The sequence below is a fragment of the Theropithecus gelada genome, chromosome 12, assembly GCF_003255815.1.
Source record: "Theropithecus gelada isolate Dixy chromosome 12, Tgel_1.0, whole genome shotgun sequence".
Taxonomy (NCBI): Eukaryota; Metazoa; Chordata; class Mammalia; order Primates; family Cercopithecidae; genus Theropithecus; species Theropithecus gelada.
In genome coordinates, this window is record NC_037680.1 from 100,527,943 (window position 1) to 100,546,474 (window position 18,532).

Sequence of the window (18,532 nt, forward strand, 5' to 3'; positions counted from 1 at the left end):
TATATACATACACACATACATACATAAATATAAAAGTAAAATAAAATAAAATAAACTCCTCTATTACATCAAACTAAAAAGCTTCTGCACAGCAGAGAAAACAACCAACAGAGTGAAGACACAACCTATGGAATGGGAGAAAATATTTGCAATCCATAAATCCAGTAAGGGGTTAATGTCCGAAATACATAAGGAACTCAAACAACTCCATAGCAAAAAAAAAAAAACAACAAAAAAAAACCCAACTGAAAAAAAAAAAAAAGGGCAAAGAACCTACATAGACAGTTCTTGAAAAAAAGATATACAGATGGCCAACCAGTATATGGGGGAAAAAAACGCTCAGCATCACTAATCATCTGGAAATGCAAATTAAGAGCCACAGTGAAAAGCCATCTCACACCTGTTAGAAAGGCTACTATCAAAAAGATGAAAGACAATAAGTGTTAGCAAGGTTGGAGAGAAGAGACCTTGGTACACTGTTGGTGGGAATGTAAATTAGTACAACTATTATAGAAAACAGTATCAAGGCCCCCAAAAAAATTAAAAATAGAACTCACATACGATCTAGCAATCGCACTACTGAGTATATACCCAAGGGATACGAAATCAGCATTTGGAAGAGATATCTGCAATCCCAGGTTCATTGCCTCACTCTTCACAATGGCCCAAGATGTAGAATCAACCTAAATGTCCATCAATGGATGGATAAAGAAATTGTGGTATATATTCACAATGGAATAGTATTTGGCCTTTAGACAGAAGAAAACCCTGTCATTTGTGAGAACATGGATGAACCTGGAGGACATTATGTTAAGTGAGATAAGCCAAGCACAGAAAAAGTACCATATGATCACACTTAAATGTGAAATCAAAGAAAGATGAAGTCATAGAAGCAGAGAGTAGAACGGTGGTTACCAGGGGCTGGGGGGACAGAGGAAATTGGGGAGATACTGGTTGAAGGATACAAACTTTCAGTTAGACAACAGGAGTAAATTCAAGAAGTCTATAGTACAACATGGTGACTATAGTTAATAACAATGTATTGTATACTTGAAAATGACTAAGAGTATATTTTCTGTGTTCTCATCACACACACAATTATAAATAGGTGAAGTCATACATATGCTAATTAGCTTGATTTAACCATTTTGCAATGTGTATGCATATCAAAACAGCCTATTGTACAGTGTAAATTTATTCAATTTTTATTTGTCCATTTTTAAAAACAGGTTTAAAAAATAAGCTTCCCTTCTCAAAGCACACATTAAAGTGGCAGAGGAAGAGAGCCTGGGAGCAGACACACAGGCGCGTAGAGGGAGATGGTAGATGGTTTGTCGTTGTTTTTGTGTGTTTGTTTTTTGAAATGGGATCTTGCACTAGAGTGCAGTGGTGTGATCATGGCTCACTGCAGCCTCAATTTCCAGGGCTCAATTGATCTCCCCACCTCAGCCTCCTGAGTAGTTGGGACTACAGGCTTGCACCACCACACCCAGACACCCAGCTAACTTCTGTATTATTTCAGTAAAGATGGGGTTTTGCCATATTGCCCAGGCTGGTCTCAAACTTTTGGGCTCACGCAATCAGCCTGCCTCACACTCCCAAAGTGCAGGGATTACAGATGTGAGCCACCGGGCCCAGCTATAGATGGTTTTTTAAAGATACACAAAAATATCCAAGAAAGATACATGAGATAATCCACTCAGAGACAAAAGACATACACAGAGACTCCTAAACAGACCTGCAGTTTCAACAGCATTACACCTTGTGCAGAAGGTAAGGTAAGGTCATCCCCTAAGCCATGCAGTTGAGTGGCTGAGGCACCTCCTGACTTTGGATAAGCCACAAACTACTTTTGATTCATTTCCCCAAATGCAAACGGCAGGTGGGTTTTTTTGGTTTTGTTTTGTTTTTTTTTAGAATCTTGCTCTGTCACCCAGGCTGAAGTGCAGTGGCGTGATCTCGGCTCACTGTAACCTCCTCCTCCCAGGTCCAAGTGATTCTCCTGCCTCAGCCTCCCGAGTGGCTGGGATTACAGGTGCTTGCCACATGCGCGGCTCATTTCTATATTTTCAGTAGAGATAGGGTTTCACCATTTGGCCAGGCTGGTCTCGACTCAACCTCAAATCATCCACCCGTCTCGGCCTCCCAAAGTGCTGCGATTGCAGGCGTAAGCCACTGCAACTGGCCTAAAAGGAAGTTATTAATAATTTTTTAACTCTAACTTTTTTTTAGGTTTGTTTTTTAGTTATGTGAAAAATTTACACGTGGGAAATGTCACTCCAATAATACTGGATAAATAAGTCGTTAGTGGGGTTAACTGGAGGGGAAGAGTTGGGGAGAAAGGGTGGAGATGGGAGTGTCAAGGGAGGGGGAAGGGGGGAGGGATTGCACTGGGAGTTATACCTGATGTAAATGACGAGTTGATGGGTGCTGACAAGTTGATGGGTGCAGCACACCAACATGGCACAAGTATACATGTGTAACAAACCTGCACGTTATGCACATGTACCCTAGAACTTAAAGTATAATAATAATAATTAAAAAAAAAAAAAAGAAAGAAAACAGTTCTTCATTGGCGACCTTCACCCAGTTCTCCTCCAGCATTTCTATTTCCTTAATAATTATTCCCTTTCTTTATTCTGCTCACTGATCCCTTCCCTCTCACACATATATCCAGACACTCATACACACACTGGTTTCTGAAGAACTGAAGGCGGGGTCATCCCGCCCTTCCAGGCTCAGCCCCAGGCCTGTCTCCCATCTCCTCCCCACTGAATTCCTGCAGTAATTATATAATTTAACGACATACTTCAGAGCTTAATTTTCCACTCTAGATTTGCTATGCATGTAAAAAATTTTGCCCAACAACACGACAAGTATCTTGTAATCAAGAAATAGATCTTATACTTGTGGAGTTTTTTCCTATTAGTAATAACCACTGCAGTTAAGAACACAAAGATTGCCGGCCACGGTGGCTCAGGCCTGTCATCCCAGCACTTTGGGAGGCTGAGGCAGGTGGATCACCTGAGGTCAGGAGTTTGAGACCAGCCTGGCCAACATGGTGAAACCCCATCTCTACTCAAAATACAAAAATTAGCCAGGCGTGGTGGCGGGCACCTGTAATCCCAGCTACTAGGGAGGCTGAGGTGGGAGAATAATTTGAACCCAGGACCAGAGGTTGCAGTGAGCCGAGATTGTGCCACTGCACTCCAGCCTGGATGTCAGAGCGAGACTCCATCTTATAAAAAAAAGAACACACAGATGAACAGGTGGGAAATACCCTGAAACAGTATTATTTTTCCATTCATCATTTTTCCCTGACAGAGTAATCAACTTTGAATATATCCACAACACCTGTCAGTTGTTTAATTTTTTCCTATAGTAAATATGCTGATTGAATTTCTCCTGGAGTCCTTTGAGAAGCAGACTAGTCCTGTGTTGTGTTTCAAGTCATCCAAGGAGAAAAAAGAGACTGGAAATAGGGGGCAGAAATTCCAGGAAATTTTCAGTACAACTCTGAAGTTGAATAAGACATTAATAACTTGGGGCCAGGCATGGTGGCTTACGCCTGTAATCCCAACACTTTGGGAGGCCAAGCGGGGGTGTATCACTTGAGGTCAGGAGTTCGAGAGCAGCCTGGCCAACATGGTGAAACCCCGTCTCTACTAAAAAGACAAAAAGTAGCCGAGGATAGTGGTGTGCGCCCGTAATTCCAGCTAATTGAGAAGCTGAGGCATGAGAATCGCTTGAACCTGGGAGGCAGGGGTTGCAGTGAGCAGAGATTGCAGCACTGCACTTCAGCCTGGGTGACAGAGAGAGAATCCATCTCAAAACAAAACAAAACAAAATTAATAACTTAGGACTCTATTCATATTTCAAAGAGTTTTTTGTTTTTGTTTTTGTTTTGTTTTAAGACAGGGTCTCACTCTGTTGCCCAGGCTGGAGTGCAGGGGCACCATCTCGGCTCACTGCAACCTCTGCCTTCTGGATTCGCGCAATCTTCCCACCTCAGCCTCCCAAGTAGCTGGGAATACAGGCAAGCACCACCACGCCCAGCTAATTTTGAGATGCTTTTTTTGAACGTTGTTCAAGAGGCTATGCTTACTAAGGTAAACTCAACACCCTGCATGGTGATGACCACTTAATGGTTATTAAGGACTTTCATTTTCTTCCTACTCAACACTCATTAAAAATCCATCCCCAGGGCCTTTTATACCTTGACAAAGATGACTTCTGTTACAAGCAAAATTTTGTACGAGGCGAGCAATGGTATATCCATCATACCCTTTCAAAGTTGACCACTAACAAACTTCAAGCATCCGTCTGAGACAAACCTGCCTTATTGTATATTCAAGTCTTGCCCTCTCCCCATAGTTTTTGCAAAAATGGTTGATGTAGACTAGATTATCAGAGACAGAATGGCCTTTGAAAGGCAGGACTCTCTTATGTAGTGGGCTTAGAATTGAAGACATGACTTCTTAGTAATGAAACTGAAGGTAAGTACTTGTTTACACAACAAAAGAAAAAAGTTCTACACAGACTTCTGAATCATGTTTTTTAAAAAAAAATGTGATATTACTGTAACCCTTATCTTCCCCCACCTCCCCAGTATCTGCAGTCCATAATTTTGTTTTGTTTTGAGACAGAGTCTCACTTTGTCACCCAGGCTGGAGGGCAGTGGCATGATCATCTCACTGCAACCTCTACCTCCTAGGTTCAAACTATTCTCCTGCCTCAGCCTGTAACTGAGATTACAGGTGTTTGCCACTACACCCAGCTACATTTTTTTATTTTTAGTAGAGACAGGGCTTCACCATCTTGGCAAAGCTGATCTTGAACTCCTGACCTGGTGATCCACCCACGTTGGCCTCCCAAAGTGCTGGGATTACAGGCATGAGCCACCGCGTCCAGCCAGGACCCTGCATTTTCATTTTGCTCTGGGCACTGCAAATTACGTAGTCAGTCCTGCCTGTCATGGGGCAGGCATCCAAATTATTTGTCCAATATACCCATGAATGAATTAGTGGAAGCTGCCTTAGAAAACAGGTCAATAAGCCATGACTTACAGACCAAATCTGGCCTTCCGCATGTTGTTGTAAATAAAGTTTTATTAAAACACAGCTCCAGCCAAGCACAGTGGCTCATGTCTGTAATCCCAACACTTTGGGAGGCCAAGGCGGGAGGATCACCTGAGGTCAGGAGTTCAAGACCAGCCTGGCCAACATGGCAAAACCCTGTCTCTACTAAAACTACAAAAATTAGCTTGGAAGGCCAAGGCGGGAGGATCACCTGAGGTCGGGAGTTCAAGACCAGCCTGACCAACATGGAGAAACCTCGTCTCTACTAAAAATACAAAATTAGCCTGGCGTGGTGGTGCATGCCTGTAATCCCAGCTACTCGGGAAACTGAGGCAGGAGAATCGCTTGAACCCAGGAGGCGGAGGTTGTGATGAGCCGAGATCATGCCATTGCACTCCAGCCTGGGCAACAAGAGCAAAACTCTGTCTCAAAAAAAAATTTAAAAATTAGCCGGGTGAGGTGGTGGGCACCTGTAATCCCAGCTATTTGGGAGACTGAGGCAGGAGTATCACTTGAACCTAGGAGGCAGAGGTTGCAGTGAGCTGAGATCACACCACTGTACTCCAGTCTGGGTGACAGAGTGAGATTCCGTCTCAAAAAAAAAAAAAAAAAACACAACTCTTACCCTTTACAACAGAAGAGTTGAGGAATACTGAAAGACTGTAGGGTCCACAAAGTCTAAAATATTTACCATCTGGCCTTTTACGGAGAAAGTTCACTGCCCCCTGCTTCAGTAAATTTTCTCTCCAAATTTCTATCCAAATAACTGTAACAGCAGGAAAGGCAGGTGGCCTCATGAGACGAGGAGGGTAGCCTAAGCAGCAAGCCATAAACAATATATGTCTTAGGGTTTGTGTGCGTGAATTTTGCATCTGGGAGCCAAATATATTAATATATTAATAGAAAAATATTTTCTCAACTGGGCACTATGGATCATACCTATAATCCCAGCACTTTGGGAGGCCGAGGCAGGCAGATCGCTTGAGGTCAGGAGTTCGAGACCAGCCTGGCCAACATGGTGAAGCCCTATCTCTACTAAAAGTACAAAAATTAGCCGGGCGTGTCAGCATGCACCCGTAGTCCCAGCTACTCAGGAGACTGAGGCAGGAGAATTGCTTGAACCCGGGAGGCAGAGGTTGCAGTGAGCCGAGATTACACCACTGCACTCCAGCCTGGGTGACAGAGTGGGACTCCCTCTCAAAAAAAAAAAAAATTCTCATTCTGAACTATGCTCCAGGGATGAGTCGTGTTTATCCCTTGACAACCCCTGTCTACAAGGATGAGTACACAGAAGGTATGGGCATCCCAGTTTGCAAACCATGCCTTCATTCGTCATCTTTGATATACCTAGTGTAGAAGGAAGTCTCCCGCAGCATTTCAGCGTCGACCCACACCAATCATTTCTTACCAGCCCAGAAAATCCTGTTAGGGAAGATCCAACAAGGACATTAAATACAGAATCTCTTGTGCACTTATTCTTAACTGAATGTTCTAGGTTCATGCCCCATCACACTGAAAGACTAATGAGGGATCATATTCTTCCCCAGGCAGTTTCAGAAGCCACTGAGAGGCAGGATTTTCAGAGCCCAGTGATGCCTGTAGGAAAGTTTTTAGAAGTGGGTGTTGGCAGAGGCCAGTTTCCTCATGATGGTCAATAGCATTCTATTTCTAACTTGAATGATTTTCAGTATCCCTTTTTCACTGTTAAAATTTTTAACTTGCCTTATTACTAGCAGTGATACAAGAAATACATTTTTTTTTTTTTCGCTTTAATAGAGACAGAGTCTCACTGGTCTCAAACTCCTGGGCTCAAGCAATCCTCCCTCCTCGGTCTCCCAAAGTGCTGGCATGAGCCTCTAACCCTGGGATCTCACTCTGTCACCCAGGCTGGAGTACAGTGGCACAATCACGGCTCCCTGGGACTACATGGGTGCACTACCACACCCAGCTAATACTTTTTGTATTTTTCGTAGGGATGGAGTTTTGCCATGCTGCCCGGGCTGGTCTCAAACTTCCAGAGTCAAGCAGTCCACACACCCAGGCCTCCCAAAGTGTTAAGATGTCAGGCATGAGCCACCGTGCCCGGTCAAGAAATGCATTTCCTTAGTCAGCGTGCTGGCTGGATAGTTTCATATGCCACTGAGAGAATTTAGGGGCATTTGTTTCTGACATTTGTGTACATTCTTTCATATCACAGGTTATGGGGGAGCTTTCGTATCATAGGTTTAAAGGGAGTTTTCCTGGACACTAAAGGTTAAACAGGGAAAGTATCGGGGAAAACAAGGTATACCAGAAAGGGAGACTGAGAGAGACAAAGACAGGCCCCAGGGAAGAAATGAACCACAGAACCACAGTGAAGTTTCAGGTCTCTGGGAGAACCACTCGCTATTGTAACAACAAAACAATATCAAAAGAACAATTCATGAAGACATCAAGAACTTATTCTGTCAGCCGGGCACGGTGGCTCATGCCAGTAATTCCAGTACTTTGGGAGGCCGAGGCGGGCGGATCACCATGTCAGGAGATCGAGACCATCCTGGCTAACACGGTGAAACCCTGTCTGTATTAAAAATACAAAAAAATTAGCCGGGCGTGCGGTGGCGGGAGCCTGTAGTCCCAGCTACTCAGAAGGCTGAGGCAGAAGAATGGTGTGAACCCGGGAGGCGGAGCTTGCAGTGAGCAGAGATGGCACCGCTGCACTCCAGCCTGGGCAACAGAGTGAGCAGAGTGAAACTCTGTCTCAAAAAAAAAAAAAGGGTACTTGTTGTGGGGATTATTTAAGGAGTTTTGTGCGTGTGTGTGCGCGTATGTGTGTGTGTGTGTGTGTGTGTGTGTGTGTGTGTGTTGGAAAGGGTTTTATCATTATGTCTTAAAATGAAATAATTCACGGGACCCAAAAGGACAGAGACATTGGCAACACAGTTCAGCAAATACACAGCGTGCTGCTTCCTTACAGCTGTTGTTGGCAAAATGCCACACAAAAGTTATCAGTAGTTGACAATACTCACCACAAAAAAAAAAAAAAAAACGAGTGATAGAAACTCAGAAGTAACAATCCTGGTAAGGAGTAAATACAAGTCTCACTGGTGTTTTTAGGAGACTTGTGGGAAGGGCCAGTAGAGGTGAGCCCTCTTGGGACAACTGAACACCACAAAGGTCATTTCTCCCCGGATCCCAAAGCCCTCGACCTTACACTAACTACTGGCCAGCAGCTTAGATCAAGTTTCCAAGGAGGAAAGCACTCATTAGTGTAACAGATCACTTCACCCTCAAACTGGAACTTAAACTGCCAAAATCATTACATGCTTATTACAATTCATTGAAGCCTCAGACAATAAAATTGATATAGAAGGGGAAGGGGGCATGGCAGGACCTACAGGTTCATAGTTGGGAGTCAGCAAAAGTCACCCTCACCCTCCACAGCTCCATGAGACTACAATGAACAGGGAATTTTTTTTTTTTTTTTTTGCGGAGGGAGAAGGGTGTACTCCTACTATTTCAAACTTAAATATATTCTGAATAAAAAATGGCTTTCCAGTTCTGTTTGGTAAGTTCTCTCAAGTCAGATTTTAAATCATGCACCAAAAAAAAAAACCTTGATTTTTTTTTTTAGCATAAGTCTATCCTACTTTACATAAATAACACACATTATGAGAACAGAATTTGCAGCACAAAAAGATGATTATTCATGTTCCCAAAGCGATCACCATTTGAGTTTCTTTCAATGGGTGGCTCTACTGTTTTGTTCACAGTATGGTTTTGAATCACCTCAACTTTTCAGAAGCACATGGACTACATACATCAAAGTCCACTTGTGGTTTTGTTAAAAGTACCCCAAAGCATTTCAAGTGTTACCCTATATACCCCTATTTTGTTAAAGGCAAAATAAATACATAAATATATACATAAACAACATAATCCTCCTTCATCTGTTAACATTGCCAACCATTCAACACACATTCCGCCTCATAAGCCTTTTTAAGCACCCTGGGCTCAGCCCGTGGGATTCCTGAAACATGGTAGCCCTAACACAGTTTTCCAAGGTAGAGATTTCTAAAAGGTTAGATGGAGAAATATACAATTGCTTCAAACAGTGTGATCCAGATACAAATACAGTCCCAAAATACACCAGATATGAAATCTCTGTGCCAGAAACCAGGGTCACTGGCACCGTGGAATCAAGAACCATTTTCTGTGTGTAAAGCACTAGGTGCCTAGATCTGCCAGTAAGCATCTACCAGTTTCCTAGCATAAGAGTCAGCAAAAGTCAGGAATGAAGCACCAGGAAAGACAGTGAGTTACACAGTGAGCCTCAACGAAGATCTCAGAGCTGCTGGGCGAGGGCTGCCAATTCTTTCTTATGACTTGAAGGTAATAACAGAGAAGAGGTGATGGTTACTGAGCACTTACAACGGCAAAGGTGCTTGAAGCACCTTCACACCCATTCACTTATGGTACCTGTTAAACTTTGGGACAGTGATTATGAAACTTTTTGGATGCCTTTACACTCCTTTTTTTTCTTTTCTTTTTTTTTTTTTTTTTTTTGAGATGGAGTTTTGCTCTTGTTGCCCAGGCTGGAGTGTGATGGTGCAATCTTGGCTTACTGCAACCTCCACCTCCCAGGTTCAGGCGATTCTCCTGCCTCAGCCTCCCAAGTAGCTGGGATTACAGGCATGAGCCACCACACCCAGCTAATTTTGTATTTTTAGTAGAGACAGGGTTTCTCCATGTTGGTCAGGCTGGTCTCAAACTCCCAACCTCAGGTGATCCGCCTGCCAATCCCAAAGACCTTTTTGTTTATGTAGGTTATATCCACTGATATTTATTGTATTTGAAATTAAAATGAAAAAAATAGATATTAATATATTTTTAAACAATACAGCTTGGGCAACATAGGTAGGCTCCATTCTCTGTAAAAAGTAAAAAATTCCACTGGACCCAATTGTTCATGCCTATAATCTCAGCACTTTGGGAGGACAAGATGGGAAGATTGCATGAGTTCAGGAGTTCAAGACCAGCCCGGGCAACAAAGTAAGATCTAATTTATATAAAAATCAAAAAACTACCTGGGTGTGATGGCACACACCTGTGGTCCCAGTTACATGGAAGGCTGAGGTAGGAGGATGCCTTGAGCCCAGTGGGTTGAGGCTGCAGTGAGCCATGTTCATGCCACTACACCCTACTCTGTGTGACAGAACAAGCCTTGTCTCAAAAATAAAAAATTAGCTGGGCATGGTGGCATGTGCCTATAGTCCCAGCTACTCAGGAAGCTGAGGTAGGAGGGTTGCTGGAGCCCAGGAAGTTGAGGCTGCTGTGAGCCGTGATCATACCACTGCACTCAGCTTGGGTGACACAAAGACCCTGTCTCAAAAACAAATAAATAAAAATAAAAAAAGAGAGTAAACCTATTACACATTAAACATAAATAACATATTTATGACCAATAACAATATTTTCCAAAACAAAAAAAAATAGTGAAAAGCATGGCATTGTTTTACAATTTTGCAAATCTCCTTAATATCTGGGCTTATCAAAGACAGTTGGACTTTCCTATCTGCATCTGTGTTCAATCTGTTATACTATCTCAGCTTATGTAGCTGCAAGAAACTTTCACTGTAGTCTTCTGAGGATGAGAATGAAATGGGAAAATGAATATCTTAGTATTGTTATGAAAATAGTTTTGACCTTGCAGACCTCCAGTAAAAGTCTTGGGGACTCCTGGGGGTACCCAGGCCATACTTTCAGAACCTCTGCCTTATGAGTTAGGAGATATTATCTCCATTTTTCAAATGGGCAAACTGAGACAGAGAGGTCAAGGAATTGTCCAAAGCCATACTGCTAGAATAGCTCAGAGCAGATAAAATGCAATGAGCATAACAGACTTAACCTTGTTTGTTTGTTGCAAGGATTGAATGAGATCATGAATATAAAGACCAGGACATCCTGCTTGGCTTATCACAAATGCCCAATAATATTAATGTTTCCCCACCAGGTGTGGTGGCTCATGCCTGTAATGCCAGCACTTTGGGAGGCCGACGCAGGTGGATCACGAGGTCAGGAGTTTGAGACCAGCCTGGTCAACATGGCAAAACCCTGTCTCTACTAAAAATACAAAAATTAGCCGGGCATGGTGGCAGGTGCCTGTAATACCAGCTACTTAGGAGGCAGAGGCAGGAGAAATGCTTGAATTTGGGAGATGGAGGTTGCAGGGAGCCAAGATCACACCACTGCACTCCAGCCTGGGTGACAGACCAAGACTCCATCTCAAAGAAAACAATAATAACAATAATGCTTCCCATTCGGCAAAATCTGGTAGAAAAGCTGAAGAAACTTCCCACATTTCTGATCAACTCATCATACATATGACACCAGCAAGAAAAAATAAAACTCCACCATAGGTATTTTCCAGAGGAGGAGCTTTTCCTCAGAGACAAGACCTTGGCCCATTCCTCAGCACAAAAGCAGCCTTTGATGACTCAGAAAGGCAGGGCCTTATTCCAGCCTCCGTTAGGCAAATGACCCTGGTGGACTGGGCATCTGTCACCTTGTTCCTTGGGAAACTTGAGCAAGCCAAGAAAGCTGCTCCATTATTTACAGCATTGTTTTTGCATCACGCTGTATTTACAAGGAACCCTCAACAGACAAAAATGACGCCGCCAGTGTGTGCAGCCAAACCTTTAGCAGGAACCAGCATCTGTGGTCTTGCTGGCCAGGTGCTCAGCTCTCCTTGTTAATCAACTTTCTTAGCCCACGTGGCCCACCCACTCCTGCCTCCGGTGGGCCCACAGGGTGCAGGTCACTTCCCTTCTGTGGATTTGGGAAGTGATCACACACTTGGGGAAGTGGGACTAGTGACTTTCAGACCACCACACTCTCAAAAGGCTGTCCCTAAACAGCAGGCAAGAGCAAGAGGAGCCTGAGCTATCGCTTCCACCCAAGTGCAGTTCACCAGATCTCTCACCAGCAGGGCTGCAGCTGGCCTCAGCTTCCATCCTGACCCCCTATCCCCTGCCCTTACACACCCCAGTCCATTCTCCAACCACAGCCAAAGGGATCTCTTAAAAGTGCACACAAGGCCGGGTGCAGTGGCTCACGCCTGTAATCACAGCACTTTGGGAGGCCGAGGCAGGCGGATCACCTGAGGTCAGGAGTTCGAGACCAGCCTGGCCAACATGGTGAAACCCCTGTCTCTACTAAAAATACAAAAATTAGCCGGGTGTGCTGGCGCGCACCTGTAATCCCAGTTACTCGGGAGGCTGAGGCAGGAGAATCGCTTGAACCCAGGAGGCAGAGGTTGCAGTTAGCCGAGATCATATCACTGCACTTCAGCCTGGATGACACAGCGAGATCCGTCTCAAAAAAAAAAAAAAAAAAAAAAAAGTGCACAACGGGTAAGGTCAGTTTTCTTGCTAACACGTTCCCAAGGTTTCCCCTACTCAGTTGGAACCAAAACCAAACTCCTTATTTTGGCCTATAAGAACCCGCTTCACCTGGCACATGCCCACCTCTCCTGCCACAAACAAGGCCTTCTCTCCCCCCACCCCCCGCTTTGCTCTCTCTAATCCACCTGTAGCGCCCCTCCAGGACCTCCAGCAGCTAGAATGTCATGTCCTTGAAGAGGCTTTGCCAAATCAAAAGTTGCCACTCCACCCGGTTGTATTTGAGACTTCAGAGCGCTTCTTACTATAGAAGTTCTCTTCATTTTACTTGTATATTACATGCTTCCCTCCCTCCGCATACCCCTCCTAGAAGGTAAGCTTCCTGGAGAGCAGGGGCTCCGCCTAGTCCCCCGCGACATCCCCGCGCCCAGCTCCGAGCCCGGCACAGACTAAGTACTCGGCCAACCGGGATCGAATGAATGAATGGAGCCGCCGCGCCGCGTTGCCTCAGAAATCCCGGGCAAGCGATCCTGGCGCGCCCGCACCGTCCCGGGCGGCGGGTCCACCTGGGCGCACGGTTCGGGGGACCGGGCAGGACTCGGCCCGCACCCCGACCCGGCCGCGCGTCCGGCCCGGACGCTCCAGGTGCCTCCCCGGAGCGCGAGCGCCCCCATCGCCTACCCGGGCCGGCGGTTCCCCCGCACTCACCATGGTGGCTGGGCGGCCGCCGCCCCCGCCTTGCGAGCAAGGAGCGCTGGAGAAGCGAAGGCGAGAGGCGAGCGCAAGAGCCGGTGCGGCTGACAGGTGAGGCGCCCGGCTTAGACCATGGCTGCTTCCCACAATGCCCTCGCGCTGAAAGTTTTCAGACTCCTCCCAGCGCGGCTGCCTCCTCCCCGCGCGCTCCTCCCCGCTGCCTCCTCCCTGCGCACTCCTCCCCGCTCCCCCCCCTTCTCCCTTCTCCTCATCTTCTTTCTTCCCTTCTCCTTCCTCCTCCCCTCTCCTCCTCCTCCTTCCTCCTTTCTGCCTCTCCTCTGTACCCCCTCCCCGCCCCCGCCTTGGCCGCAGTTGCTCCCGCCCAGCGCGGCCGCACCTGGGGAGAATGCACCTGCGCGCGCGCGCGCCTCTACCCCGAGAGCCCGCAGCTCGGAGCAGGTGGGCAGGCGAGAGCTCGTGGCCCGCTAGGAACTCCCTGCGCGGAGAACTCTGGGGACCTTTCGCGATTCTGCCGCACGATTGTGTCCTGTATTCCTTCTACAAACGTTCATCAGACCTGACAAAGATACTTCCGATATACTCGCAGAAAAGTGTCGGAGGCTGTCTTATCCCGAGCCTCCTAGGGAGGGAGCAGTTGGCAGAGAAGGAACTAGAAGCGATTTCTTATCCCCTTCTGCCCCCATTTCACTTTTTAAAAAGTAAACTCTGAAGTTTAAGGGCAAAGATCATTTTAAGCAGGACTTTATTTATTTATTTGTTTGTTTATTTAGAGACGGAGTCTTGCTCTGTCGCCCACTCTAGAGTGCAGTGGGGCAATCTCGGCTCCCTGCAACCTCTGCCTCCTGCATTCAGGGTGATCCACCCGCCTCGGCCTCCCAAACTGCTGGGATGACAGGCGTGAGCCACTGCTCCTGGCAGCACGCCCTCCTTTTAAGAAGTCTCTCCTAAGAAGTTGTGGTGTAGAGAGTAGGTTCTCCAATTTCTCTCCTCCCCTTGACTTTTCTTAAGTCTAGAGATTTTACCTGGGGCGTTGAGAGTCTCTAAACCCCCAACCTGTAAGCAGAGTTTTTTCTTTTTTCTTTTAATTATATTTACCAGATAGACAGACTAGATGTAAACAAAGTTTTGAATGCATATTTCTGTTTTTTTTGAGAAAGGGAGTCCACTGGTTTTATTAAATAGCTAAAGAGATCCTACACCCTGCAAAAGTTAAGAATCATTTCCTGGGCCAGGCCTGGTGGCTCACGCCTGTAATCCCAACACTTTGGGAGGCCGAGGTGGGCGGATCGCTTGAGACCAGAAGTTCGAGACAAGCCTAGCCAACATGGTGAAATCGCATCACTACTAAAAATACAAAAATTAGCTAGGCGTGGTGGCACACGTCTGTAGTCCCAGCTACTAGGGAGGCTGAGGCAGGAGAGAATCGCTTGAACAGGGAGGCAGAGGTTGCAGTGAGCTGAGATAACAGCCTAGGTAACAAAGTGAGACTCAGTCCGGGAAGAAAAACAAAACAAAACACCATTTCCTGGGTGATCCCTGGAACCCCAAATCAGTGAAAGTCCTTCCCAGGATCTGTTGTGTACCTTCCTATGGATGTAGGCCCACCCAGGTGACTGAAAGTAAGGGGAACTCCATCCACCCCTGCATTCACACTGCAAATATTCATCACTAGGCCAGGCCCTGCAACAGGAGCCTGGGGGACCCAGCTGGGAACAAACAGGTGGTCTGTCTCCTGGAGCTTACAGTCTCTTGTGGGACAACACATAATAAACAAGTAAATAAAATATAAAATATAAGAAATTCAAATGAGTGCTAAGAAGGAGATATTTGAGTTCCTGGGATGGGCACAGGGAAGCTACATTGATTTAGCTGAGTGGTCAAGTAAGTGCCCTCTGGGGAGGTGACAGGAGACTTGGATGTGAGAAGCCAGTGCTCTGAAGAAGAAGAAGAAAAAACAGTCCTTCTGGAAAGACTTCAAAAAAAGGCCTCTATGTGAGTTAAGTGCCAGGAGGCCCAGAGGTGGGCAGGGGCCAGAGGCAATGAGTGTTCTCTACATTAGGGCATCACTGCAAGCCCCCAGGAGAGCCAGAGCCTCCAGCCTCAAAGCTCTGAAACCTGGACTTGTGACATTCTGCCGGGGGCATTGGAGGAGGACTGTCTGACAACAGTTAAACCCCAGGCAGTGGGGTGATTTCGCTTCCTGAAAGAAAAGTGAATCTAGGAGAGCTACTTTTTAACTCCTGTGTTCTCCCCGCAGGGCCTGTTCCTTCCCTAACTCAGGACATCATGCTTTATCTAACTAGATAGAATCTAATGTTTGTGCTTCTCCTCCTTTCTAGGTAACTTCAGGACAGGGCCCATCTCTGTGTCACCATCCAGAGCCTTCTGTTGTAAGGGTTTCTTTGCTAGTGGGAAAGAAGCAGAATTACTAAAAGGTGAATTTCAAAGCTAAAGAAATCTCAGGCCAGGCACCATGGCTCATGCCTGTAATCTCAAGACTTTGGGAGACGGAGGTGGGTGGATCACCTGACATCAGGAGTTCAAGACCAGCCTGGCCAACATGGTGAAACCCCTAATACAAAAATTAGCCGGGTGTGGTGGCGGGTGCCTGTAATAATTCCAGCTACTCAGGAGACTGAGGCAGGAGAATCGCTTGAACCCCGAAGGCGGAGTTTGCAGTGAGCCGAGATCCCCACTGCACTCCAGCCTGGGCAACACTATGAGATTATCTCAAAAAAATCAAAAATTTTTAAAAAGCTGAAGAAATCTTCTCAGTGCTCTTGCCATGACAGTTAAGTCAAATATTAAAACAGGAGAGGCCAGGAGTGATGGCTCATGCCTGTAATCCCAGCACTTTGGGAGGCCGAGGTGGGTGGATCGCCTGAGGTCAGGAGTTTGAGACCAGCCTGACTAACATGGTGAAACTCTGTCTCTACTAAACACAAAAAAATTAGCCAGGCGTGGTGGCACGTGCCTGTAGTCCCAGCTACTTGGGAGTCTGAGACAAGAGAATGGCTTGAACCTGGGAGATGGAGGTTGCAGTGAACCTAGATTGTGCCACTGCACTCCAGCCTGGGCAACAAGAGCTAAACTCCATCTCAAAAAATTAAAATTAAAAAAATAAAGCAGGAGAAGGTTCCCTTACCGTGTGGCTCATGGTTGGAGAGGGTGTAATTAAAGACGTGGAGGTTGAGGGGGGCAGGTAACTTAAAAAGTATTAGTGTCCTTTGCCTTTCCTCCTGGCCTGGCTGAGATGGGCAGTGGATGCTCTCTGGGGCCTCTGCCACCCAGTGTGTTTCCCTCCAGATTCTCACACCATACCCCAAATCACCAAAGAGGGAGGCCTGCAGTGAGCCGGACACTTCACAGGGTTATCTTAGCTGCCCCTAAAATAATGTGTAAGAAAGGGAGCACCGTGGACATGGTACAGGTGAGAGCCTGAGGCTCAGAGGCTCAAAAGGAATAATAAGAGGCATGCTGGGCACAGTGGCTCAGGCTTGTAATCCCAGCGCTTTGGGAGGCCGAGGCAGGAGGATTGCTTAAGGTCAGGAGTTTGAGATCAGTCTGGGCAACATGGGAAGACCCCGTCTCTATTTTAAAGATAATAATAACAAAAATAAGTATAAAAAGAAGCTAATAAGAGGCAGGGATAAGCCTAGAATCAAGGCACTAAGATTCAAGTTGGTTACCCCTAAAGCCCTACTCCTGACAGACCTACTCAGAACACAACAGTGCGAGTTAAGCAGCGTTTATGTCATCACTCATTTGTCTCAGAAGAACAACATGCATTTTTAAGCTTTGACTTCTCCTTTAAAAAAAAAAATCTATAGAGATAGGATCTTACTATGTTGCCCAGGTTGATCTTGAGAATCCCTGGCCTCAATGGATCCTCCTGTCTTGGCCTCCCAAAGTGCTGGGATTACAAGCATGGGCCACCACACCCAGCCTTAGTCTCGACTTCTGTATCCCATTTTTGCTCCTGTTCAAACTCCTGACTCCACATCAGGCCCACCAATAGCAAAACCCTAGGGAGGACCCAGAGGCGCTATCACTCAAGATGTACCACTCTGAAGAGGAGTTCCCTGGTCAGATCCTAAAGAGGCTTTTAGATTCAAAATCTAATGACATAGAAGACCAGTACAGTGTATTACGTGGTTCCGGTTAGGTTGTTTATGAGCTGGTGCATGTGACTCTCTTGTGTGTATATTTACTCATAAAACAATGCCCTGGCATTTGGTCAACTTGATTTAGGAGTTTCACTTCTCAGATCATTCTATATTTAAATATTAGCAGAAGATGCAGAGAGAGTGCAGTAAAAGCCACCATCAAGTCCACAGCAAGGGAGAAGAGCAAGTTAGGGACAAGATAATAAAGTAAAATAATGATAATCTATAAACCAAAATACTAACTTCAGAGAAACTGAGAAAGATCAAGCTGTGAGTTTAAGAAACTGAAAGAAGCAAAGGAGAGGCCAACTTCAAAGTCAGCTTATGCAGTGCCTTCACAGGCATTAACTGAAGCCTGATCCTGCTGTTCTTTACTGCCCTCTTATTAATGTCTTAAGTAATCAACATCGCCAGTAATCCCTTCTGCAGCGTTCGGGAATTCATCTTGTCAGGGTGAAACTTTTAGTATGAGGCCTTACGCTCTTTAGAAACACCCTTTACTTTTCAAAAGAGGGCCTATTATTCCAAATGGAAAAACTCCACTTAATATATTTCTAAAGAGTATTTTCAAAAAATTTTTAATTATAAAATAATATAGGTTCATTGCAGATTTGGAAAACATCAGAAGGTGTTATTTCAAAACCTCACTCTAGGCTGGGTGCAATGGCTCACCTCTCCAATCCCAGCACTTTGGGAGGCTGAGGCTGGCGGATCACCTGAGGTTCGGAGTTCGAGATTAGCCTGGTCAACATAGTGAAACTCCGTCTCTACTAAAAATACAAAAATTAGCTGGGCATGATGGCAGATGCCTGTAATCACAGATACTTGGGAGGCTGAGGCAAGAGAATCTCTTGAACCCAGGAAGCGGGGGTTGCAGTGAGCTGAGACCACGTCATTGCACTCCAGCCTGGGCAACAGGAACAAAGCTCCATCTCAAAAAATAAAAAATAAACATAAAATAAAAACCTCCCTCTAATTCTACCAACAAGAGGCCAGGTGAGCTGGCTCCCACCTGTAATCCCAGCACTTCGGGAGGCTGAGGCGGGTGGATTGCCTGAGGTCAGGAGTTCGAGACCAGCCTGATCAATATGGTGAAACCCTGTCTCTACTAAAAATACAAAAATTAGCTGGGTGTGGTGGCACATGCACGTAATCCTAGCTACTCAGGAGGCTGAAGCAAGAGAATTGCTTGAAC

The 18,532-nt window shown here is 45.8% G+C and overlaps 1 protein-coding gene across 2 annotated transcripts in view; it reads right to left on the reverse strand.

Moving 5' to 3' along the window:
- AP1S3 (adaptor related protein complex 1 subunit sigma 3) overlaps positions 1-13,311 on the reverse strand; it is a 77,923-nt gene extending 64,612 nt beyond the window's left edge. Inside the window, exon 1 of one of the 2 annotated variants that reach the window (XM_025404822.1) lies at positions 13,166-13,311. In XM_025404822.1, the coding sequence (XP_025260607.1) occupies positions 13,166-13,168 (3 nt within the window). In that variant the 5' untranslated portion in view covers positions 13,169-13,311. The remainder of the gene's footprint in view (positions 1-13,165) is intronic. The other variant, XM_025404823.1, reaches the window with a different exon arrangement.
- Between the last annotated feature and the right edge of the window lie 5,221 nt (positions 13,312-18,532).